Source organism: Salvelinus namaycush, chromosome 28 (genome assembly GCF_016432855.1).
Source record: "Salvelinus namaycush isolate Seneca chromosome 28, SaNama_1.0, whole genome shotgun sequence".
Classification (NCBI taxonomy): Eukaryota; Metazoa; Chordata; class Actinopteri; order Salmoniformes; family Salmonidae; genus Salvelinus; species Salvelinus namaycush.
This window is the reverse complement of record NC_052334.1, coordinates 36110489-36135701: the sequence shown is the minus strand read 5'-3', so window position 1 is coordinate 36135701 and position 25213 is coordinate 36110489. Positions and strand designations below refer to the sequence as shown.

General features: G+C 44.7%; 1 protein-coding gene across 6 annotated transcripts in view; it reads right to left on the bottom strand.

Annotated features, from left to right (window-relative positions):
- kidins220a (kinase D-interacting substrate 220a) overlaps positions 1 to 25213 on the bottom strand; it is a 101563-nt gene that overhangs the window by 59596 nt on the left and 16754 nt on the right. For all 6 annotated transcript variants that reach the window (XM_038967761.1, XM_038967760.1, XM_038967755.1 and 3 more), the window contains exons 17-23: positions 22902 to 23002; positions 22585 to 22770; positions 22006 to 22146; positions 4905 to 5145; positions 4067 to 4155; positions 1788 to 1932; positions 1481 to 1643 (exon numbers count right to left, since the gene is read on the bottom strand). In XM_038967761.1, the coding sequence (XP_038823689.1) occupies positions 1481 to 1643; positions 1788 to 1932; positions 4067 to 4155; positions 4905 to 5145; positions 22006 to 22146; positions 22585 to 22770; positions 22902 to 23002 (1066 nt within the window). The remainder of the gene's footprint in view (positions 1 to 1480; positions 1644 to 1787; positions 1933 to 4066; positions 4156 to 4904; positions 5146 to 22005; positions 22147 to 22584; positions 22771 to 22901; positions 23003 to 25213) is intronic.

The following is a 25213-nucleotide window of genomic DNA, read 5'->3' as shown; positions in this document are numbered from 1 at the left end:
GAGAGAGGAGGGGAGAGAGAGAGGAGGGGAGAGAGAGAGAGGGAGAGAGAGAAAGATGAGAGAGAGAGAAAGAGGAGGAGAGAGAGAGGAGGGGAGAGAGAGAGAGGAGGAGAGAGAGAGAGAGAAAGAGGAGGAGAGAGAGAGGAGGGGAGAGAGAGAGAGGAAGAGAGAGGGAGAGAGAGAGAGGAGAGAGAGAGAGAGAAAGAGGAGGAGAGAGAGAGGAGGGGAGAGAGAGAAAGATGACATTATTTTGACACTTGGTTATTGTTGTTACTGTTGTCCTGTTGACAATTTTGATTCTCAGTTTTTATTTCTAGATTGTAAATATCCAAAATAAGCTTTGGCAATATGTACATTGTCACGTCACGCCAATAAAGCAAATTGAATTGAATTGAAAGAGAGAGAGAGAGGAGGAGAGAGAGAAAGAGAGAGCGAGAAAGAAAGAGGAGAGAGAGAGAAAGAGGAGAGAGAGAAAGAGAGGAGAGAGAGAAAGAGGCGATTCAGCGTTATCAATGAGGAGATCTCTCCCCAGATAAGGGCTGCTCAGCTCAACCTGGCATCCATGTTCGTTTGGGACTTCCTTTAATCACAAACTGCCATTGCAGAAGCCATTTCAAATGCAGTGTAAGTCACGTTTTGGAGACAAGGGTGAAAATGCAGCGATTGGGTGGGGGGTAATCTAACTTGGCCATTTCAGGTGATACCTACCCAATACAACAACAAAAAAGCTCTGTGCTAAGGAGCCCTTCTAATGCACAAGTATATTACAGGCTCATTGTTGCCTCACATATATTTGTCCAAAGCCATTTATTCATCCAGAATCTCTGTGAAGGATAGGGATGGTGACGATGACTATGTGACACTGAGTGTCGGTGGCACTAGTGTATTGTGATTGAGTGGCAGAGTGCAACCTTTAAAGGCCAACTATTGGGGCAGAACAGCAGCAATCCTAATGACTCAGGCGATGTGCTGATTCCCTTCCCCTTGTCCACACTCTCAGGCCTAGTTAAACCAGCCTTGGCTGTGCTTCTAACACTTTATCAATTCAAATCAACAGATGAATAATGATATGTTACTTCTTACTTCCATGCATTTCCCTGCATGATCTGAATACAACGATCTATTTAGCCTGTAGGCTCACAGAAGCCTATAGGGGACTTACTCCTTCCTATATGACGTACTGGAAGTGGAAATGGAAGATCATCTGCTGCCACCTGCTGGTCAACATGATTTTTACATCACATTCCATTATTCATCTTCGATTTTGAGGCTTGCGCGTGTGTGGTGCAAAAAGAACCTTTCAGAAATAGTCTAAAACGTGAGTGTCTGCCTGTGTCTGCCTGCCTGCCTCTGTGTGTGTGTGTGTGTGTGTGTGTGTGTGTGTGTGTGTGTGTGTGTGTGTGTGTGTGTGTGTGTGTGTGTGTGTGTGTGTCTGCCTGTACATGCGTGCTTGTTTGAGTACAGATGTGTGTGTACGTACCTCTCGTAGATGGTCTTCAGGGGGACCTGGTCTGAGATGCCGTCGGTCTCCTCCAGGAAGAGGATGAGCCAGGAGGTTCTGTAGGGCCACTCTTCCGTCAGGTTGATCCACGACGCCAGACGATCCCAGTTAAATATGATCTGATTGGCCCTCAGCAGACGTCCTGGAAATATGGACCAATGAGAAGTGGCGTTGGTGTGTTGGTTGAAACACCTACTACTCCCCTTCCGATAACAAGTGCCGTGCTGGGAGAAGTCGACTCTCCCCCTTGGGTGAAATAAAGGTCATCTAATAGGTGATGTGTTACCTGTGACAGAGACGATGTTCAGGAGCCTCCTCATGGTCTGGGGGCTGATGTCACTGAACCAGTCCTCAGTGACTAGCAGCTTGGTCAGGTCAAAGGACATCTGTCTGGTAACAGTCCTCTGCATCTGCCTCCTGCGGTACGTGTCCTACACACACAATACCTCATGTTTATACTTGGATTAGCCCTGGGTCTTTCCACAAACCAGTCAGTAAGTCATTTTAGCTTAGGTCACTAGTTTTGCCCATTCTAACGTTCAATCGAACAGTAACTGAATGCCTCGATGCCTGTCTGCCTGCTTTATATAGCAAGCCACGGCCACATGACTCACTGTCTGCAGGAGCGAACCATTTTTGTGAACGGGGTGGTGTACCTAATAAACTGGCCACAGAGTGTGTATTATGTGTTTGCTTTACATATCAAAATGATAGTAACATTTATTTACAGCAAGCACTGGCCTCGTTTGACCTGCCCTGTGTTCTACAATTCACATGACCGCGTGACAGTTTTGTGGCAGTCTCGTGATGACATCACCCCGTGGCGTGCCGTGCACCTTGCGACAAGCGGCTCCCTGGGTGTGTGACCTCTAGTCCTGTAGTCCCGTCTCTTCCATCCTTGTTTCCCCAACACCCATCCCACCAACACACAAGCAGCTCTGTTACTGGGCCCAATTAACCGACTGGAGATCTCAGTTGAGCTCGACAGGGCATGTCCAGGGCTGGACGCACGGATATACACTGTGTGCTACCAAGACAGAGGCATCAGCTGTCCACAGTCACTGTCCTTACACAGCTGGCTCAAAGTTTGTTTGATATTAGCCACAGCTACGCTTCCTGGGGTCCACACAGGGTTGTGTGTGTGTGTGTGTGTGTGTGTGTGTGTGTGTGTGTGTGTGTGTGTGTGTGTCTCAAGCAAAGACTAAACTATGTATTGAGACTAGATCTCACCTCTTTTTTGCATTGTCTGCGAGTACAAAATGAGTGGAATGCTGTCTGGAGGACCACAATAGGTGCTGCTTGCTGAACGGTGCAGCGATGCTGTAAATATGAGAGTGTTCGTCAGGCCACACTCAGAACACCACCACCAGCCACTGAGCGGACTTTGATGTGGACTTAATGCCTGCCGTGTGACGACCTCACTGGTAGGGAGAGAGTGTATAGCCAGCATTGGTTCAGTAAGGAGGTGATTGGCTCTCATTTGATCCTTACTTAGATGCATTGGACATGCTCAAGGAGTGAAATGTGATCGGGGAAAGTTGATCGTTGTTTTATTGATTTGTTTTTCTGTATAACCAGACCATCAGGAGAAATTGCTGAGCTCTGAATGTTGAAAAACTGCTGTAAGAGTTGGAGTCTTTCCTCCAAACAAGCAAACTTACTTTGAGCTCACGTCAGCCCAGAGCCCGGCGCCAAATACTGTTTACAAGCCTGAGCTCGCCTGGCCCGCCTCCCTCACTTCCCCTCCCCTGCCATCTTGGAAGGCTAAAGATCCACAACTCCGCAATTAAGTAGCCGAGAGACAGAGAGCTTTTTCTCTCCCTCCATCCTCCTTCCTTCCATCCTTCTTAGCTCCACTTGTAAAGAGACCCACTCACTGCCTTCTTGGCAGCCAAGAAACCGCCAGAGAGGGAAAACAAAAAGAAGTGGGCGCCGAAATAAAAAAAAGGGACCCAAGGAAAATAAAAGACCCCCCAAAAAAAACAGGCAAATAAATCAGACGCCCAAACAAACAAACAGATAAACAAACAAAACGGGTTCCTCGCAGGGGGAAGCAGGCAGGGCCACTTAGCCTCCCGCCAGCAGCCACCAATGCCAGCGTTTTGTCACTGGGACACACTGCTGTTCCTCCCTGTCATTAGGCAGTGTGGCATCGCAGCAGGAAGGATAAACAGACATTACATCAATTACCAGGCAGAGACTCCTCGGCGATGGAGACAGGCTCTTTTGCTCCCGACCTCCTCCACCCCTCTCCACTATGTTCACCGCAAGGCTAGAGGAAGCTAGCTACACCCCCGGGCCTGTGGGTTTAAGTGCATTATCTCACCCTTTCTATGTTAGTCTTCTCTAGCTGTGTCTATGGGAAAAGAAGCATAAAAACCACTTCAGAGGCAACATTTTGATGCGTTTACTGAGCTTTCATTGCCCGCAGACGCCCAATCTCCTTATGTTCCTTGTTCTATCACTTGTCTTTGTGCCAGAACTCTGCCGGTCTACAGGACCTCTGCAGGTAGATCTATGGCCCAGCCTGGGCATGGAGAGGGTTGGCTGGCTGAAAGAGCTTACCCTGCGGTTGAGGGCCGTCTTGCTGCCAAACTTGGCCTGATCCCCCAGACTGTTTGAGGATAGGTTCCTGTCCATCTCCTCATGCCATCCTGTGAAGAGGAGTGGAAAAGGAGAGATAAAAAGAGACAGTACCATCAGGGATGTCTCATCACAACACCTAATATAAAGAACCAACCTATTCACGATAAATTATTACCATTTCCTACAGCAAGTCAGAATGCGCGAGTGTGTGTGTGTGTGTGCGTGTCTAGTCTATGCCTATGTCAGTGTTTCCTAATCCTGGTCCACAGGACCCAAAGTGATGTCAGTGTTTCCTAATCCTGGTCCACGGGACCCAAAGGGATGTCAGTGTTTCCTAATCCTGGTCCACCAAACCCAAAGTGATGTCAGTGTTTCCTAATCCTGGTCCACAGGACCCAAAGTGATGTCAGTGTTTCCTAATCCTGGTCCACAGGACCCAAAGTGATGTCAGTGTTTCCTAATCCTGGTCCACGGGACCCAAAGGGATGTCAGTGTTTCCTAATCCTGGTCCACCAAACCCAAAGTGATGTCAGTGTTTCCTAATCCTGGTCCACAGGACCCAAAGTGATGTCAGTGTTTCCTAATCCTGGTCGACAGGACCCAAAGTGATGTCAGTGTTTCCTAATCCTGGTCGACAGGACCCAAAGTGATGTCAGTGTTTCCTAATCCTGGTCCACGGGGACCCAAATTGATGCACATGATATTTTTTACCCTAACAAAAATGTACACCCTTTGGGGTCCCCAGGATTAAGAAACACTGGCCTGTGTGTGCGTTTTCATGTTTGTGTGACACATGCCATACATATGTCTTGCGTACCCTCAGGGTTGGCCAGGTCTCCGTTGGAGGTGGGGGCGGCCATGCACAGCTTCCTGGTCGTGCTTAGCCCCCGGCTGTTGAGGAAAACAGGCAGGTGGACGATGTTCCTCATGTAGTCGTGGCCGTTGATGTTGGAGTCCCTGAGCACGCTGTTCAGGTTCTGGTTGATGGCCTTGATGATGATGTGGGGGTCGCTGGCAAAAATGGAGATGAAGGGGCCTTTGGAGAACAGCACCCTCACCTGGTGGAGGAGGGGGAATAGGAGGAGGATTTAGACCTGGGTTCATCCACTACTGCTCATCCGTAGTGGACTTGTTGGAATGATAAAAGCCTGAAATCATTTGAGGGTGAACCTTGTGTCAGATTCATAGTGTGGTCATACACACAACTGGGGAACAAAAACACTTGACATCAACTTGTTAATATCTGTAAACTATGGCTATGATTTGTAGTATCTTGTTAGGTTGAGTTTGTGGGGTCACATATCTGTCGATCACATTCTGTTTCTAAAGAGGACATGCAACAGCAATTCAAATAGGGGGCCTCCCTACTAGTTGTCTCTCTAAATCAGGGGTATCAACCGGGGGTCTGCGGCCCTCTGACATAGGCCTTGAAAAAGCACCCACGAATATACAGTGCATTCAGAAAGTATTCAGACCCCTTGACTTTTCCCACATTTTGTTACGTTACAGCCCTATTCTAAAATTGATAAAATCGATTTTTTCCCCCCTCATCAATCTACACACAATACCCCATAATGAAAAGGTAAAGCAGGGTTTTTATTTTTTTTTCAAATGCATTAAATGTAAAAAACGTAAGTATCACATTTATCACATACCAGTCAAAAGCTTTTTGATAATAATAATAAATTATTTATTCCACTTTAATAATGGAAAAAGTTATGTAAAAAATGTTTCACTAGCCACTTTAAACAATGCCACTTAATATAATGTTTACATACCCTACATTACTCATCTCATATGTATATACTGTACTCTATACCATCTACTGCATCTTGCCTATGCCATTCTGTACCATCACTCATTCATATATTTTTATGTACATATTCTTCATCCCTTTACACTTGTGTGTATAAGGTAGTTGTTGTGAAATTGTTAGGTTAGATTACTCGTTGGTTATTACTGCATTGTCGGAACTAGAAGCACAAGCATTTCACTACACTCGCATTAGCATCTGCTAACCATGTGTATGTGACAAATAAAATTTGATTTGAAAAGTTGACACACCTACTCATTAAAGTATTTTTTTATTTTATTTTTTTACTATTTTCTACATTGTAGAATAATAGTGAAGACATCAAAACTATGAAACAACACATACAGAATCATGTGGCAACCAAAAAAGTGTGAAGAATCAAAAATTTATTTAGATTTGTTTAAAAGTAGCCACCCTTTCTTTGCCTTCATGACAGTTTTGCACACTCTTGCTATTCTCTCCACCAGCTTCACCGGGAATGCTTTTCCAACAGTCTTGAAGGAGTTCCCACATATGCTGAGCACATGTTGGCTGCTTTTCCTTCACGCTGCGGTCCAACTCATCCCAAACCATCTCAAATTGGGTTGAGGTCAGGACAATGGATCGGTCTTTTACCAAATAGGGCTATCTGTCGACACTTCCGGCGCCGACAGAGATGGCCGCCTCGCTTCGCGTTCCTAGGAAACTATGTTTTTTACGTGTTATTTCTTACATTGGTACCCCAGGTAATCTTAGGTTTTATTACATACAGTCGGGAGGAACTATTGGATATAAGAGCAATGTCAACTCACCGTCATTACGACCAGGAATACGACTTTCTCGAAGCGGATCCTCTGTTTTGCCAACCACCCAGGACAATGGATCGGATCCCAGCCGGCGAACCAAAACAACGACACCGTAAAAGAGGCAGACGAAGCGGTCTTCTGGTCAGGCTCCGGAGACGGGCACATCGCGCACCGCTCCCGAGCATACTACTCGCCAATGTCCAGTCTCTTGACAACAAGGTAGATGAAATCCGAGCAAGGGTAGCATTCCAGAGAGACATAAGAGACTAACGTTCTTTGCTTCACGGAAACATGGCTCACTCGAGACACGCTATCGGAGTCGGTACAGCCAGCTGGTTTCTTCACGCATCGCGCCGACAGAAACAAGCATCTTTCTGGTAAGAAGAAGGGCGGGGAGTATGCCTTATGATTAACGAGACGTGGTGTGATCATAACAACATACAGGAACTCAAGTCCTTCTGTTCACCTGACTTAGAATTCCTCACAATCAAATGTCGACCGCATTATCTACCAAGAGAATTCTCTTCGATTATAATCACAGCCGCATATATTCCCCCCCCCCCCCAAGCAGACACGTCGATGGCCCTGAACGAACTTAATTTGACTCTATGTAAACTGGAAACCACATATCCTGAGGCTGCATTCATTGTAGCTGGGGATTTTAACAAGGCTAATCTGAAAACAAAACTCCCTAAATTCTATCAGCATATCGATTGTGGAACCATGGCTGGTAAAACCCTGGATCATTGTTATTCTAACTTCCGCGACGCATACAAGGCCCTCCCCCGCCCTCCCTTCGGAAAAGCTGACCACGACTCCATGTTGTTGTTTCCAGCCTATAGACAGAAACTAAAACAGGATGCTCCCGCGCTCAGGTCTGTTCAACGCTGGTCCGACCAATCTGATTCCACGCTTCAAGATTGCTTCGATCACATGGATTGGGATATGTTCCGCATTGCGTCAAACAACAACATTGACGAATACGCTGATTCGGTGAGCGAGTTTATTAGCAAGTGCATCGGCGATGTCGTACCCACAGCAACTATTAAAACATTCCCAAACCAGAAACCGTGGATTGATGGCAGCATTCGCGCGAAACTGAAAGTGCGAACCACTGCTTTTAATCAGGGCAAGGTGACCGGAAACATGACCGAATACAAACAGTGTAGCTATTCCCTCCGCAAGGCAATCAAACAAGCTAAGCGTCAGTATAGAGACAAAGTAGAGTCGCAATTCAACGGCCCAGACACAAGAGGTATCTGGCAGGGTCTCCAGTCAATCACGGATTACAAAAAGAAAACCAGCCCCGTCGCGGACCAGGATGTGTTGCTCCCAGACAGACTAAACAACTTCTTTGCCCGCTTTGAGGACAATACAGTGCCACTGACATGGCCCGCTACTAAAACCTGCGGACTCTCCTTCACTGCAGCCTATGTGAGTAAAACATTTAAACGTGTTAACCCTCGCAAGGCTGCAGGCCCAGACGGCATCCCCAACCGCGTCCTCAGAGCATGCGCAGACCAGCTGGCTGGTGTGTTTACGGACATATTCAATCAATCCTTATCCCAGTCTGCTGTCCCCACATGCTTCAAGAGGGCCACCATTGTTCCTGTTCCCAAGAAAGCTAAGGTAACTGAGCTAAACGACTACGTAGCACTCACTTCCGTCATCATGAAGTGTTTTGAGAGACTAGTCAAGGACCATATCACCTTCACCCTACCTGACACCCTAGACCCACTCCAATTTGCTTACCGACCCAATAGGTCCACAGACGACGCAATCGCAACCACACTGCACACTGCCCTAACCCATCTGGTCAAGAGGAATACCTATGTGAGATTGCTGTTCATCGACTACAGCTCAGCATTTAACACCATAGTACCCTCCAAACTCGTCATCAAGCTCGAGACCCTGAGTCTCAACCCCGCCCTGTGCAACTGGGTTCTGGACTTCCCGACGGGCCGCCTCCAGGTGGTGAGGGTAGGTAACAACATCTCCACTCCGCTGATCCTCAAGACTGGGGCCCCACAAGGGTGCGTTCTGAGCCCTCTCCTGTACTCCCTGTTCACCCACGACTGCATGGCCATGCAAGCTTCCAACTCAATCATCAAGTTTGCAGACGACACTACAATGGTAGGCTTGATTACCAACAACGACGAGACAGCTTACAGGGAGGAGGTGAGGGCCCTCGGAGTGTGGTGTCAGGAAAATAACCTCACACTCAACGTCAACAAAACAAAGGAGATGATCGTCGACTTCAGGAAACAGCAGAGGGAGCACCCCCCTATCCACATCGACGAGACAGTAGTGGAGAGGGTAGTAAGTTTTAAGTTCCTCGGCGTACACATCACGGACAAACTGAATTGGTCCACCCACACAGACAGTGTGGTGAAGAAGGCGCAGCAGCGCCATCTACTGCAAATAAAATTTGATTTGATTTGATTCTGTATACCACCCCTAACCTGTCACAACACAACTGATTGGCTCAAACGCATTAAGGAAAGGAATTTGACATATTAACAAGGCACACCTGTTAATTGAAATGCATTCCAGGTGACTACCTCATGAAGCTGGTTGAGAGAATGCCAAGCATGTGCAAAGCTGTCATCAAGGCAAAGGGTGGCTACTTTGAAGAATCCAAAATATATTTAACACATTTTTGGTTACTACATGATTCCATATGTTATTTCATAGTTGATGTCTTCACTAATATTCTACAATGTAGAAAATAATAATAAAAAAAATCTGGAATGAGTAGGCGTGTCCAAACTTTTGACTGGTACTGTAAGTATTCAGACCCTTTACTCAGTACTTTGTTGAAGCACATTTGGCAGCGATTACAGCCTTCTTGGGAACGACGCTACCAGCTTGGCACACCTGTATTTGGGGAGTTTCTCCCATTCTTCTCTGCAGATCCTCTCAAGCTCTGTCAGGTTGGATGGGGAGCGTAGCTGCACAGCTATTTTCAGGTCTCTCCAGAGATGTTCGGTCAGGTTCAAGTCTGGGCTCTGGCTGGGCCACTCAAGGACATTCAGACATGTGTCCTGGAGCCACTCGTGCATTGTCTTGGCTGTCTGCTCAGGGTCATTGTCCTGTTGGAAGGTGAACCTTTCCCCCAGTCTGAGGTCTTGAGTGCTTTGGAGCAGGTTTTCATCAAGGATATCTCTGTACTTTACTCTGTTCATCTTTTCCTAGATCCTGACTAGTCTCCCAGTCCCTGCCGCTGAAAAACATCCCCACAGCATGATGCTGCCACCACGTTTCACCGTAGTGATGGTGCCAGGTTTCTTCCAGACGTGACGCTTGGCATTCAGGCCAAAGAGTCTTTAGGTGCCTTTTGGCAAACTCCAAGCGGGCAGTACTGAGGAGTGGCTTCTGTCTGGCCACTCTACCATATAGGCCTGGTTGGTGGAGTGCTGCAGAGATGTTTGTCCTTCCTCCACAGAGGAACTCTGTCAGTGACCATCAAGTTCATGGTCACCTCCCTGACCAAGGCCCTTCTATCCCGATTGCTCAGTTTGACCAGGCAGGCAGCTCTAGGAAGAGTCTTAGTGGTTCCAAACTTCTTACATTTAAGAATGATGGAGGGCACTGTGTTCCTGGAGACAATCAATACTGCAGAAATGTTTTGGTACCCTTCCCCAGATCTGTGCCTCGACACAATCATGTCTCGGAGCTCTACGGACATTTCCTTCGACCTCCTGGCTTGGTTTTAACTCTGACATGCACTGTCAACTGCAGGACCTTATATAAAACAGGTGTGTGCCTTTCCAAATCATGTCCAATCAATTGCATTTACCACAGGTGGACTCCAATCATGTCGTAGAAACATCTCAAGGATGGTCAATGGAAACAGGATGCACCTGGGTCTGAATACATATGAAAATAAGGTATGTTTTTTATTTTTAATACATTTGCAAAAATGTCAAAACCTGTTTTCGCTTTGTCATTATGGGGTATTGTGTGTAGATTGATAAGGGAAAAAATGAATTGAATCCATTTTACAATAAGGCTGTAACGTAACAAAACAGGGGAAAAGTCAAGGGGTCTGAATACTTTCCAAATGCACTGTAGCTCTTAGTTTGCATTAAAAGCTATAGTGCCGCAGGCTGCTGGTAAGCTTTCTTGACTGGGGAATTACATTTTGGCTAACACATGGCTAACCACTGTTTAAACAGCTAAGCAGCTTCTCTTAGTGAAAATGTGTTTGGAGTTACCATCCGAGCTTATAGGCTGTGTTAGAGTTTACACTTCCTCTTCCAATTATAATGTGGGGAGGTCAAAATAATGCAAACTGATCTACCAAATCTATTCATTTTAACCCAATGAGTCCCACTGTAATGCCGGCACGTTTTGGACTTCTAACCCCTTTTAAACATTGTGTGTTTGAGCTACAGACTTCTAGGTTGGACCAGTGGATTTGTCTACTTCTCCAATAGCCTGTGTGATTAACGGGGGCTGAACTAGAGCAGTGTTTGTGAGACAAGGGTAGATCCCGAAGGGGCCCGGGCCGGGTCTTTTTACCAAAACGTCTGTCGAGTCCGAATGGTTTCAGCTACAAACTATTAAGCTACAGACTCTAACGAACATGTAACATGTTGTGCTCTATGACTCGTCAGAAGGTAAGGGGTTCTTCTACATAGAGGAACATAGGAAATAGTGTCTATAATAATATCTCACATAGTTGCTGTCACAAACTCAACATTCCAAACAGTTGTCACTAACTAGTCGGATATTCATTTCCCATTGAGCAAACCATTTCTGTACTTACAGCATTCATATAAATTTGTTTGTACAATTTCTTGCTTTGGCTGACTTTTTTATATTGACATTTGTCCATAAAACTTATGAATGCAACTGTTTATCAAATTGTTTTGTGTTCTACTTGTATCCCTAGTTGTCCTGAAAAGAAAATGGTAAAACATTTCATTCTGAGGGTAAATACTCTACATGGCCCAAGGTATGTGGACACCTGCTCATCGAACGTCTCATTCCAAAATCACGGACATTAATATGGAGTTGGTCCCCCTTTGCTGCTATAACAGCCTCCACTCTTCTGGGAAAGATTTCCACTAGATGTTGGAACATTGCTGCGGAGTTCGGGCACTGATGTTGGGCGATTAGGCCTGGCTCGCAGTCGGCGTTCCAATTCATCCCAAAGGTATTTGATGGGGTTGAGGTCAGGACTCTATGCAGGCCAGTCAAGTTTTTCCACACTGATCTCGACAAACCATTTCTGTACAAACCATTTCTGTCGGCGAGCTTTACACCACTCCAGCCGACGCTTGGCATTGTGATCTTAGACTTGGGTGCGGCTGCTCTGCCATGGAAACAGACAGTTATTGTGCTGACGTTGCTTCCAGAGGCAGTTTGGAACTCGGTAGTAAGTGTTGCAACCAAGGACAGGCAATTTTTATGCGCTACGCGCTTCAGCGGTCCCGTTCTGTGACCTTGTGTGGCCTACCACTTCGCGGCTGAGCCGTTGTTGCTCCTAGACGTTTCCACTTCACAATAACAGCTCCGAGGCAGCTCTAGCAGGGCAGAAATTTAACGAACTGACTTGTTGGAAAGGTGGCATCCTATGACGGTGCCACGTTGAAAGTCACTGAGCTCCTCAGTACGGGCCATTCTACTGCCAATGTTTGTCTATGGATAATGCATGGCTGTGTGCTAGATTTTATACACCTGCCAGCAACGGGCATGGCTGAAATAGCCAAATCCACTAATTGAATGGGTGTTCACATACTTTTGTGTACAAGGGTTGGACATGCAGATAAATCAAAGTCAGATAAATGAAAAGTAGATTTTTGCTGGGGTCTTGGGAATGATAGGGTTAAAATGTTGATTTCTTCTCCTTGCCATTATCATTCACCTGATAAGACAAATGTGAAGATTTATTTTGCTGCTAATGTATGATCGGGGTCCCTGGGTCACCGGTTTGCCTGGGAAGGGGTCCCTAGGCAAGAAAAGGTTGAAGACCCCTCTAAATTACTATGATGGAACCTGATGGTCGACAGCGCGTACACACACACACACACACACACACACACACACACACACACACACACACACACACAGGGACTTTCCTAGCCTGATGAGAGACATTGTCGAAGTGTCACAGGATCCTGATTTGTGCTCCATTTACAGTCTATTAGCCACAGGACTAACCACCCTCGGGCGGTATGTGTGTGTGTCCACAGCAAAACAACTATCTGCTTATACTGTGTTTGTCCCTGTAATTTAATTATACCGGATAATCACTCATTCTGTATCTATTCCAACCCCTCCTATTCATATCGATGCCCTCATATCATCATATGAATATAGCTCTGTAATATCATACATCTACAAAATGGAAAAATATTTACTTTGCTGAAAAATCCAATTTTCTAATATTCGTATTAAAAATAAGAGATTTAGCTCAGAGGGAGGCGAGGTGCTGGTTCGTTTGCAGAGAACATTTCATTAGCACATAGGAGGCTGCCAAACTACTAGGGGGATTACTCTTCCCCAAATAATAACATTTAGCTGGAGGCAATTCTATTACTCCAGCTGGGAAGAGGAATTTGAACTCTGGGTAATAGGGGAGGCTTAAAGGGGATGGCTACTGTATGCCCTGTGTCCATAGGCCATACAATTATTGCTTTATGCAAGAGGCTTTGAAAGGTCAATCTTGGTCATGTGACTTGATACTGTGACTTTATTGCGATTTGATGTTCCAAATATATTGCTCTGTATATGTCTGCTGCAGAGAGACAAGAGAGAGCATGAGATAATTGTTTTGGAAATAAAATTGCTGAAAAGATGTTGGCTCACTATTTAAAAAGATGGAGAACAAGCTATAGAATGAAAACTACCAGAGTAGTGGCGCAGGTAGAGCCGGCTAGCACTAGCTAACGCTACCTAGCAAAGACATTTTAAAAAAGTGTTTACACACACCACTGTTCAAAAGACTGGGGTCACTTAGAAATGTCCTTGTTTTTGAAAGAAAAGCAAAAAAAATTGGTCCATTAAAATAACATCAAATTGATCAGAAATACAGTGTAGACATTGTTAATGTTGTAAATGACTATTGTAGCTGGAAACGGCTGATTTTTTATGGAATATCTGCATAGGTGTACAGAGGCCCATTATCAGCAACCATCACTCCTGTGTTCCAATGGCACGTTGTGTTAGCTCATCCAAGTTTATCATTTTATAAGGCTAATTGATCATTAGAAAACCCCTTTGCAATTATGTTAGCACAGCTGAAAACTGTTGTGCTAATTAAAGAAGCAATAAAACTGGCCTTCTTTAGACTAGTTGAGTAACTGGAGCATCAGCATTTGTGGGTTCGAATACAGGCTCAAAATGGCCAGAAACAAAGAACTTTCTTCTGAAACTCGTCAGTCTATTCTTGTTCTGAGAAATGAAGGCTATTCCACACGAGAAATTGCCAAGAAACTGAAGAGTTCATACAACGCTGTGTACTACTCCCTTCGCAGAACAGCGCAAACTGGCTCCAACCAGAGTAGAAAGAGGAGTGGGGGCCCCGGTGAACAACTGAGCAAGACATTAGATACTCTAAGTACATTAGAGTGTCTAGTTTGAGAAACAGATGCCTCACAAGTCCTCAACTGGAAGCTTCATTAAATAGTACACGTAAAATCACCAGTCTCAACATCAACAATGAAGAGTTGACTCCGGGATGCTGGCCTTCTAGACAGAGCTATAAAGAAAAAGCCATATCTCAGACTGGCCAATAAAAATAAAAGATTAAGATAAGCAAAAGAACAGACACTGGACAGAGGAAGATTGGAAAAAAGTGTTATGGACAGACGAATCTAAGTTTGAGGTGTTCGGATCACAAAGAATAACATTTGTGAGATGCAGGAAAAAATTAAGATGCTGGAGGAGTGCTTGACGCCATCTGTCAAGCATGGTGGAGGCAATGTGATGGTCTGGGGGTGATTTGGTGGTGGTAAAATGTGAGATTTGTACAGGGTAAAAGGGATCTTGAAGAAGGAAGGCTATCACTCCATTTTGCAACACTATACCCTGTGGACGGCGCTTAATTGGAGACAATTTCCTCCTACAACAGGACAATGGACAAAGTATCTATATCCACAGTAAAACTAGTCCTATATCGACATAACCTGAAAGGCCGCTCAGCAAGGAAGAAGCCACTGCTCCAAAACCGCCATAAAAAAGCCAGACTACGGTTTGCAACTGCACATGGGGACAAAGATCATACTTTTTGGACAAATGTCCTCTGGTCTGATGAAACAAAAACAGAACTGTTTGGCCATAATGACCATCGTTATGTTTGGAGGAAAAAGGGGGATGCTTGCAAGCCGAAGAACACCATCCCAACCGTGAAGCACGGGGGTGGGCAGCATCATGTTGTGGGGGTGCTTTGCTGCAGGAAGGGCTGGTGCACTTCACAAAATAGATGGCATCAAGAGGAAGGTAGTTATGTGGTTATATTGAAGCAACACCTCAAGACATCAGTCAGGAAGTTAGAGCTTGGTCGCAAATGGGTCTTCCAAATGGACAATGACCCCAAGCATACTTCCAAAGTTGTGGCAAAATGGCTTAAGGACAACAAAGTCAAGGTATTGGAGTGGCCATCACAAAGCCCTGACCTCAATCCTATACAAAATTTGTGGGCAGAACTGAAAAGAAGTGTGCGAGCAAAGAGGCCTACAAACCTGACCCAGTTACACCAGCTCTGTCAGGAGGAATGTGCCAAAATTTACCCAACTTATTGTGGGAAGCTTGACCCAAGTTAAACCACTTAAAGGCAATGCTACCAAATACTAATTGAGTGTATGTAAACTTCAGACCCACTGGGAATGTGATGAAAGAAATAAAAGCTGAAATAAATAATTCTCTCTACTATTATTCTGACATTTCACATTCTTAAAATAAAGTGGTGATCCTAAATTACCGAAGACAAGGAATATTTACTAGGATTAAATGTCAGGAGTTGTGAAAAACTGAATTTAAATGTATTTGGCTAAGGTGTATGTGAACTTCCGACTTCAACTGTGTGTATATATATATATATATACACACACACACACAGTACCAGTCAAAAGTTTGGCCACACCTACTCACTTAAGGGTTTTTATTCATTTTTTACTATTTTCCACATTGTAGAATAATAGTGAAGACATCAAAATTATGAAATAACACATACTTTATGGAAACATGTAGTAACCAAAAAAAGAGTTAAACAAATCAACATTTTATATTCTTCAAAGTAGCCACCCTTTGCCTTGATGACAGCTTTGCACACTCTTGGCATTCTCTCAACCAGCTTCATGAGGTAGGTTCTCAACTGGAATGCATTTCGATTAACAGGTGTGCCTTGTAATTTCTTTCCTTCTTAATGCGTTTCAGCTAATCAGTTGTGTTGTGAGAAGGTAGGGATGGTATACAGAAGATGGCCCTATTTGGTAAAAGACCAACGTTCATATTATGGCAAGAACAGCTCAAATAAGCAAAGAGAAACGACAGTCCATTACTTTAAGACATGAAGGTCAGTCAATGTGGAAAATGTCAAGAACTTTGAAAGTTCCTTCAAGTGCAGTCGCAAAAACCATCAAGCGCTATGATGAAACTGGCTCTCATGAGGACCGCCACAGGAAAGGAAGACCCAGAGTTACCTCTACTGCAGAGGATAAGTTCATTAGAGTTACCAGCCTTAGAAATTGCAGCCCAAATAAATGCTTCACAGAGTTTAAGTAACAGACACATCTCAACATCAACAGTTCAGAGAAGACTGCGTGAATCAGGCCTTCATGGCCGAAGTGCTGCAAAGAAATCACTACTAAAGGACACCAATAAGAAGAAGAGACTTCCTTGGGCCAAGAAACACGAGCAATGGACATTAGACCGGTGGAAATCTGTCCTTTGGTCTGATGAGTCCAAATGTGAGATTTCTGGTTCCTACCGCCGTGTCTTTGTGAGACGCAGATTAGGTGAACGAATGATCTCCGCATGTGTGGTTCCCACCGTGATGCATGGAGGAGGTGGTGTGATGGTGCTTTGCTGGTGACACGGTTGGTGATTATTTTATAATTTAAAAAGGCAGACTTAACCAGCATGGCTACCACAGCATTCTGCAGCGATACACCATCCCATCTGGTTTGCGCTTAGTGGGACTATCATTTGGTTTTGAACAGGACACTGACCCAACACACCTACAGTCTGTGTAAGGGCTATTTGACCAAGACAGAGAGTGATGGAGTGCTGCATCAGATGACCTGGCCTCCACAATCACCCGACCTCAACCCAATTGAGATGGTTTGGGATGAGTTGGACCGCAGAGTGAAGGAAAAGCAGCCAACATGTGCTCAGCATATGTGGGAACTCCTTCAAGACTGTTGGAAAAGCATTCCAGGTGAAGCTGGTGGAGAGAATAGCAAGAGTGTGCAAAACTGTCAAAGGCAAAGAAAGGGTGGCTACTTTGAAGAATCTAAAATATATTTTGATTTGTTTACACTTTTTTGGTTACTACATGATTCCATATGTGTTATTTCATAGTTTGTGTCTTCATTATTATTCAACAATGTAGAAAATAGAGAAAATAGTAAAAATAAATATATATATATATTAACTTCAATGAGTAGGTGTGTCCAAACTTTTTACTGGTACTATATAACCAACAATGCAGTTAAGAATTAGGATAAGAATAATATACAAAAATAACAAGTAATTAAAGAGCAGCAGTAAAATAACAATAGCGAGACTATATACAGGGGGGTACCGATACAGAGTCAATGTGCGGGGGCACCGGTTAGTTGAGGTAGTTTGTACATAGTTATTAAAGTGACTATTCATAGATGACAACAGAGAGTAGCAGTGATGTAAAGAAGGGGGGGGGGGGCAATGCAAATAGTCTGGGTAGCCATTTGACTAGATGTTTAGGAGTCTTATGGCTTGCGGGTAGAAGCTGTTTAGAAGACTCTTGGACCTAGACTTGGCGCTCCGGTACCACTTGCCGTGCGGTAGCAGAGAGAAGTTTATGACTAGGGTGGCTGGAGTCTTTGACAATTTTTAGGGCCTTCCTCTGACAACGCCTGGTATGCAGGCGAGGTCCTGGATGGCAGGAAGCTTGTCCCCAGTGATGCACTGGGCCGTTCGCAATATCCTCTATAGTGCCTTGCGGTCGGAGGCTGAGCAATTGCCATACCAGGCAGTGATTCAACCAGTCAGGACGCTCTCGATGGTGCAGCTGTAGAACCTTTAGATGATCTGAGGACCCATACCAAATATTTTCAGTGTCCTGAAGGGGAATAGGTTTTGTAGTGCCCCTTTTACAACTATCTTGGTGTGCTTGGACCATGTTAGTTTGTTGGTGATGTGGACACCAAGGAACTTGAAGCTCTCAACCTGCTCCACTGCAGCCCCGTCGATGAGAATGGGGGCGTGCTCGGTCCTCTTTTTCCTGTAGTCCACAATCATCTCCTTTGTCTTGATCACGTTGAGGGAGAGGTTGTTGTCCTGGCCTCTGACCTCCTCCCTATAGGCTGTCTCATCGTTGTCGGTGATCAGGCCTACCACTGGTGTCATCGGCAAATTTAATGATGGTGTTGGAGTTGTGCCTGGCCATGCAGTCATGAGTGAACAGGGAGTACAGGAGGGGGCTGAGCACGCACCCCTGAGGGGCCCCTGTGTTGAGGATCAGCATGGCAGATGTGTTGTTACCTACCCTCACCACCTGGGGGCGGCCTGTCATGAAGTCCAGGATCCAGTTGCAAAGGGAGGTGTTTAGTCCCAGGGCCCTTAGCTTATTGGTGAGCTTTGAGGGCACTATGGTGTTGAACGCTGAGCTGTAGTCAATGAACAGCATTCTCACATAGGTGTTCCTTTTGTCCAGGTGGGAAAGGGCAGTGTGGAGTGTAATAGAGATTGCATCATCTGTGGATCTGTTGGGGTGGTATGCAAACTGGAGTGGGTGTAGAGTTTCTGGGATGATGGTGTTGATGGCAACAATGACCAGCCTTTCAAAGCACTTCATGGCTACAGACGCGAGTGCTACGGGTCGGTAGTCATTTAGGCAGGTTACCTTAGTGTTCTTGGGCACAGGCACTATGGTGGTCTGCTTAAAACATGTTGGTATTACAGACACGGACAGGGAGACGTTGAAAATGTCAGTGAAGACACTTGCCAGTTGGTCAGCGCATGCTCGCAGTAATCCGTCTGGCCCTGCGGTCTTGTGAATGTTGACCTGTTTGAAGGTCTTACTCACATCGGCTGCGGAGAGTGTGATCACACAGTCTTCCGGAAACAGCTGGTGCTCTCATGCATGTTTCAGTGTTATTTGCCTCGAGGCGAGCATAGAAGTAGTTTAGCTCGTCTGGTAGGCTTGTGTCACTGGGCAGCTCTCGGCTGTGCTTCCCTTTGTAGTCTGTAATGGTTTGCAAGCCCTGCCACATCCGACGAGCATCAGAGCCGGTGTAGTACGATTCGATCTTAGTCCTGTATTGACGCTTTGCCTGTTTGATGGTTCATCGGAGGGCAGAGCAGGATTTCTTATAAGCTTCCGGGTTAGAGTCCTGCTCCTTGAAAGTGGCAGCTCTAGCCTTTAGCTCAGTGCAGATGCTGCCTGTAACCCATGGCTTCTGGTTGGGGCATGTACGTACGGTCAGTGTGGGGACGACGTCGTCGATGCACTTATTGATGAAGCCAATGACTGATGTGGTGTACTCCTCAATACCATCGGAGGAATCCCGGAACATATTCCTGTCTGTCATCGCAAAACAGTCCTGCAGCTTAGCATCTGCTTCATCTGACCACTTTTTTATTGATCTAGTCACTGGTGCTGCCTGCTTTAATTTTTGCTTGTAACCAGGAATCAGGATGATAGAATTATGGTCAGATTTGACAAATGGAGGGTTAGGGAGAGCTTTGTATACATCTCTGTGTGTGGAGTATAGGTGGTCCAGAGTTTTTTTTCTTTGATTGTATATTTAACATTCTGATAGAAATTTGGTAAAACAGATTTAAATTTCCCTGCATTAAAGTCCCCGGCTACTAGGAGCTCCGCCTCTGGGTGAGCGTTTTCTTATGATGGAATACAGCTCATGCAATGCGGTCTTAGTGCCACCATCAGTCTGTGGTGGTATGTAAACAGCTACGAAGAATACAGATGAAAACTCTCTTGGTAGGTAGTGTGGTCTACAGCTTATCATGAGATGCTTGCCAGAGGTAGAGTAATAGCTCGAGACTTCCTTAGATCTCGTGCACCAGCTGTTATTTACAAAAATACATAGTTCGCCGCCCCTTGTCTTACCAGAAGCCGCTGTTCTATCCTGCCGGTACATCGAATAACCAGCCAGCAGTATGTTGATATTGTCGTTGTTCAGCCACAACTCCGTGAAGCATAAGATGTTACAGTTATTAATGTCCCGTTGGTTGTTTAATCTTCCACGTAACTCGTCAATTTTATTCTCCAAGGATTGCACATTTGCTGGCAGAATGGAGTGGGGGTTTATTCGATCACCTACGAATTCTCAGAAGGCAGCCCGCTTTTCGGCCCCTCTTTCTCCGCCCCCTCTTCATGCAGATCACAGGGATTGGGGCCTGTTCCTGAGGAAGCAGTATATCTTTCACGTCGAGCTCGTCAGAGTCGCGAAACAAAAAAAAGGATTCTGCTAGTCTGTGGTGAGTAATCGCAGTCCTGATGTCTAGAAGTTATTTTTGGTCATAAGAGACAGTAGCAGCAACATTATGTACAAAAATAAGTTACAAACAACGCAAATAAAATTTTAAAAAACACAATAGGCTGGTGGCACGTAAAACGTCTGCCTTCTTCTCCGGCGCCATCTTACATACATACTGTATGTACACTACATGACCAAAACTATGTGGACATTGCTGGTTGAACATCTCATTCCAAAATCATGGACATTAATATGGAGTTGGTTGCTCCTTTGATGCTATAACAGCCTCCACTCTTCTGGGAAGGCTTTCCACTAGATGTTGGAACATTGCTGCGGAAACTTGCTGGCATTCAGCCACAAGAGCATTAGTGAGGTCGGGCACGGATGTTGGGCGATTAGAGCTGGCTCGCAGTCTACGTTCCAATTAATCTCAAAGGTGTTCGATGGGGTTGAGATCAGGGCTCTGTGCAGGCCAGTCAAGTTCTTCCACACTGATCTCTACAAACCATTTCTGTATGGACCTTGCTTTGTGCATGGGGGTATTGTCATGTTGAAACAGGAAAGGGCCTTCCCCAAACTGTTGCCACAAAGTTGGAAGCACAGAATCGTTTAGAATGTCATTCCCTGCTGTAGTGTTAAGATTTCCCTTTACTGGAACTAAGGGGCCTAGCCCGAACCATGAAAACCAGCCCCAGACCATTATTCCACCAAACTTTGCAGGTGGCACTATCCATTGGGGCATGTAGCGTTCTCCTGGCATCCGCCAAACCCAGATTCATCCGTCCGACTGCCAGATGGTGAAGTGTGATTCATCACTCCAGAGAATGCGTTTCCACTGCTCCAGAGTCCAATGGCAGTGAGCTTTACACCACTCCAGCCGACGCTTGGCGTTGCGCATGGTGATCTTATGTGAGGCTGCTCGGCCATGTAAACCCACTTCATGAAGCTCTCGACGAACAGTTATTGTGCTGACGTTGCTTCCAGAGTCTGTTTAGAACTCGGTAGTGAATGTTGCAACCGAGGAAAGACAATTACTGCGCTACACGCTTCAAAACTCGCCGGTCCCATTCTGTGAGCTTGTGTGGCCTACCACTTTATGGCTGAGCCATTGTTGCTCCTAGACGTGTCCAATTCACAGTAACAACATTTAGCTGACCGGGGAAGCTCTAGCAGGGCAGAAATTTGACTAAATGACTTGTTGGAAAAGTGGCATCCTATGACGATGCCACGTTGAAAGTCACTGAGCTCTTCAGTAAGGCCGTTCTACTGCCAATGTTTGTCTATGGAGATTGCATGGCTGTGTGCTTGATTTTATACACCTGTCAGCAACGGGTGTTGCTGAAATAGACAAATCCACTCATTTGAAGGGGTGTCCACATACTTTTGTATATAGTGTTTTTTAAATTGAATCTATACTTGGAGTCAAAGTATAGATATAATATTGTCAAACATATTATCACGATATGTAACTGTACCGACCCCCCCCCCCATCAATAGTAATGACCAGTGAGTCATGGATAATGATTTCACCCTAAATGGTTATGGATAGTGTGAGTTTTGTGTATAGTATTATATAGCCTACATTTTTGTGTTTAGCCATTGTTACTAACGTCTTATTCAAACACACACATGCACACACAGCAAAGGCACACACACACACACACACACCGTGTCGAGCATCTGCAGCACTCTGTCCTGTTCGCAGGCATCCAGGCCGTCAATGATGACCGCCATGCGGGTCTGGTTCTGGGTGAAGCCATCGATGGTCTTGGCCATCTTGGACATCAGCTCCACCTCATGCTTCAACACCTGGAGCAACCAAACACACACACCATCAACCACTACATACTGTACAACTACAGACAATGTGTCTCTTCCTATTAATTCATCTCTGTTTTGATAGCGGCAGTAGGAATTTAGCTCCAGAATGCCTAACACTTTCATGTAACAACATAATGTATTTATTCTTAACCATGTTAAAACTGTAGAATACCATTTATCTTGCGACATTATGAGCCAAATCCTAACTCGATCAACTCATTTGATCTACATGTAACTTCCATGTTCAAGTCTGTATCGACATTGCTGCGTAATTTCAAGTTACATATCTATTCTCAAGTTAGGGATTCGTCACCATTTGAATATCACTAGAGAGGAACCTATCAAACAGAGTATTCCCTATAAGCAAAAGACGTTGAAAGGATGTTGAAAAGACGTTGAAAATGTGCTAAAAAGGGTTTCCACTACCTTCATGAATCCCTCGCTCTTGAGCTTGTGCATCTTGTTGGCGGCACTGTGCAGTCTCTTCCTCTGGGAGTTGAGGACGGAGTCAGCCACCTGCCACCAGGTCTTACAGTTCAACAGGAGGGCCAGGCCAACCACGCTGGCCATGGCGATCAGCACAGTGTTCACCGTAAGGTTCTCACGCTGCACCTAAATAGATGTAACAAGGTCCACACACGAAAAGTAGTTGAAATATGTTTTCATGTACAGCAGATGCTCGACACAGTGTGTGTGCTTGTGTATGTGCACATTTGTGTGTGTGTGTCAGTGTGTGTAGGTACCTTAAAGATGGCCAGCAGCGCCATGGCCGTGATCAGGCAGCCCAGCGTCACGACGAACAGCATGAAGCTGGGCACGCAGCAAGTCTTCTTCCACTTCTTACCTGGAGGGGGAGGGGAGAGGAGACAAATATCTAAGTATATTTAGGTATTCTAAGTATATCTAGGTATTCACACCCCTTTTCTATGACGCTCCAAGTTGAGCTCAGGTGCATCAAATTTAATTTGATCACTGCAACTTGATTGGAGTTCACCTGTGGCCGATTCAATTGTTTGGACATGATTTATAAAGAAACACACCTGTCTATATAAGGTCCCACAGTTGACAGTGCATGTCAGAGCAGAAACTATACCATGAAGTCCGAGGAACGGTCTGTAGATCTCTGAGATAGAATTGTGTTAAGGCATATACTGTATCTGGGTAAGGGGATAAAACAATTTCTAAAATGTTGAACATTTCAAGAGCACAGTGGTCTCCATCATTGAGAAATTGGAAAAAAAACCTGGAACTTAAAACTCCTCTAGGGTAGGGGGCAGCATTCGGAATTTTGGATGAAAAGTATGCCCAAATTAAACTGCCTGCTTCTCGGGCCCAGAAGATATGATATGCATATAACTGGTAGATTTGGATAGAAAACACTCTAAAGTTTCCAAAACTGTTAAAATAGTGTTTGTGAGTATAACCTGAGAAAAATCCATTCGGGAAGTAGTTTTTTTTGTTGGCATTGAATAGAAAACTACAAAACCATTACAGTATCCATTGACTTAGGACTCAAATTGCAGTTCCTATGCCTTCCACTAGATGTCAACAGTGTTTAGAAATTGTTTCAGGCTTGTATTCTGAAAAATTAGGAAGTAAGAGCAGTCTGAATGAGTGGACCCTAAAGTGTCACAGAGCTTTTTCATGCGCGCAACCGAGAGAGTGCCTTTCTTGTTTACCTTTTATATTGACGACGTTATTGTCCGGTTGAAATATTATCAATTATTTAGGCTAAAAACAACCTGAGGATTGAATATAAACATCGTTTGACAGGTTTCTATGAACTTTACGGATCAAATTTGGATTTTTTGTCTGCCTGTTTTGACTGCGTTTGAACCTGTGGATTACTGAAGAAAACGTGCGAACAAAACTGAGGTTTTTGGATATAAAGAGACTTTATCAAACAAAAGGAACATTTATTGAGTAAATGAATGTCTGCTGAGTGCAACCATATGAAGATCATCAAAGGTAAGGGATTAATTTTATCTCTATTTCTGACTTGTGTAACTCTTCTACTTGGCTGGTTACTGTTTGTAATGATTTGTCTGCTGGGCTATGTTCTCAAATAATCGTAAGGTATGCTTTCGCCGTAAAGCATTTTTTAAATCTGACACCGTGGTTGGATTCACAAGAAGTTCATCTTTAAACCTATGTAAAATATGTTTTGTTTTCTGAATTTTTATAATGAGTATTTCTGTATTTGAATTTGGCGCCCAGCAGTTTCACTGGCTGTTGAAGAGGTGGGACGCTAATGTCTCACGTACCCAAGAGAGGTTAAAAAAAAAAAAATGTACGAGTCATGTCTTACCTTACTTCAAAGTAGCCTAGCCAAATTCCGACCTTAGAAATATTGAGGGAATTATTTTAACACGAAAGCAGTAGGCTCTCATGTTCTATTGGTTTTCAAAATCAACTTTCTTTTACTGTCCAGCAGCCAAATACATAGTCATATTAGCAACCCATGCAAGTTGTTGCATCTTTAAATCTTTCTACATTTCTAATGGATATTTTCATCTTTGTCACATGAAACTGCTTGCATTTTAGAATAAGGCTGCAACATAACATTTGGAAAAAGGGAAGGGGTCTGAATACTTTCTGAATGCACTGCATAGCCTACTGCTGTGTGCGCATTGCTGCGCTTATAATGTGATGAAGTAATAGTTTATCTAAATGTTAAGCTAAATGTTCTGATCTGTTGCATCAGCTTCATTGCTTTTAAAAGTTTTTTTGATGTACTGGTTGTATGAATTTGGAATCTATCGTCCCACAACTGTCCCAGATTCTGTTTGGAAGATTTATTTCTAGCACAGAATGACAAGCTGACCAATAGAATAGGTCAACTTTTGTACTATGGGGGATAGTAGGTTGACATAGTCTCGTGCTTTTGCTGTTTGTTACTCATCCTGTTGGCCGAGGAAAAGTAAACGTGGACAGTTCTTCTACGTGCACCTCGGAATTCCATAAGAATGACGTGCACCGTTGCATCCCGATGTGTCTGTCTTCACTTGTACTTCGAGGCTGCGAGGCCTGTGATAAGGACCCGATCACCTGACAG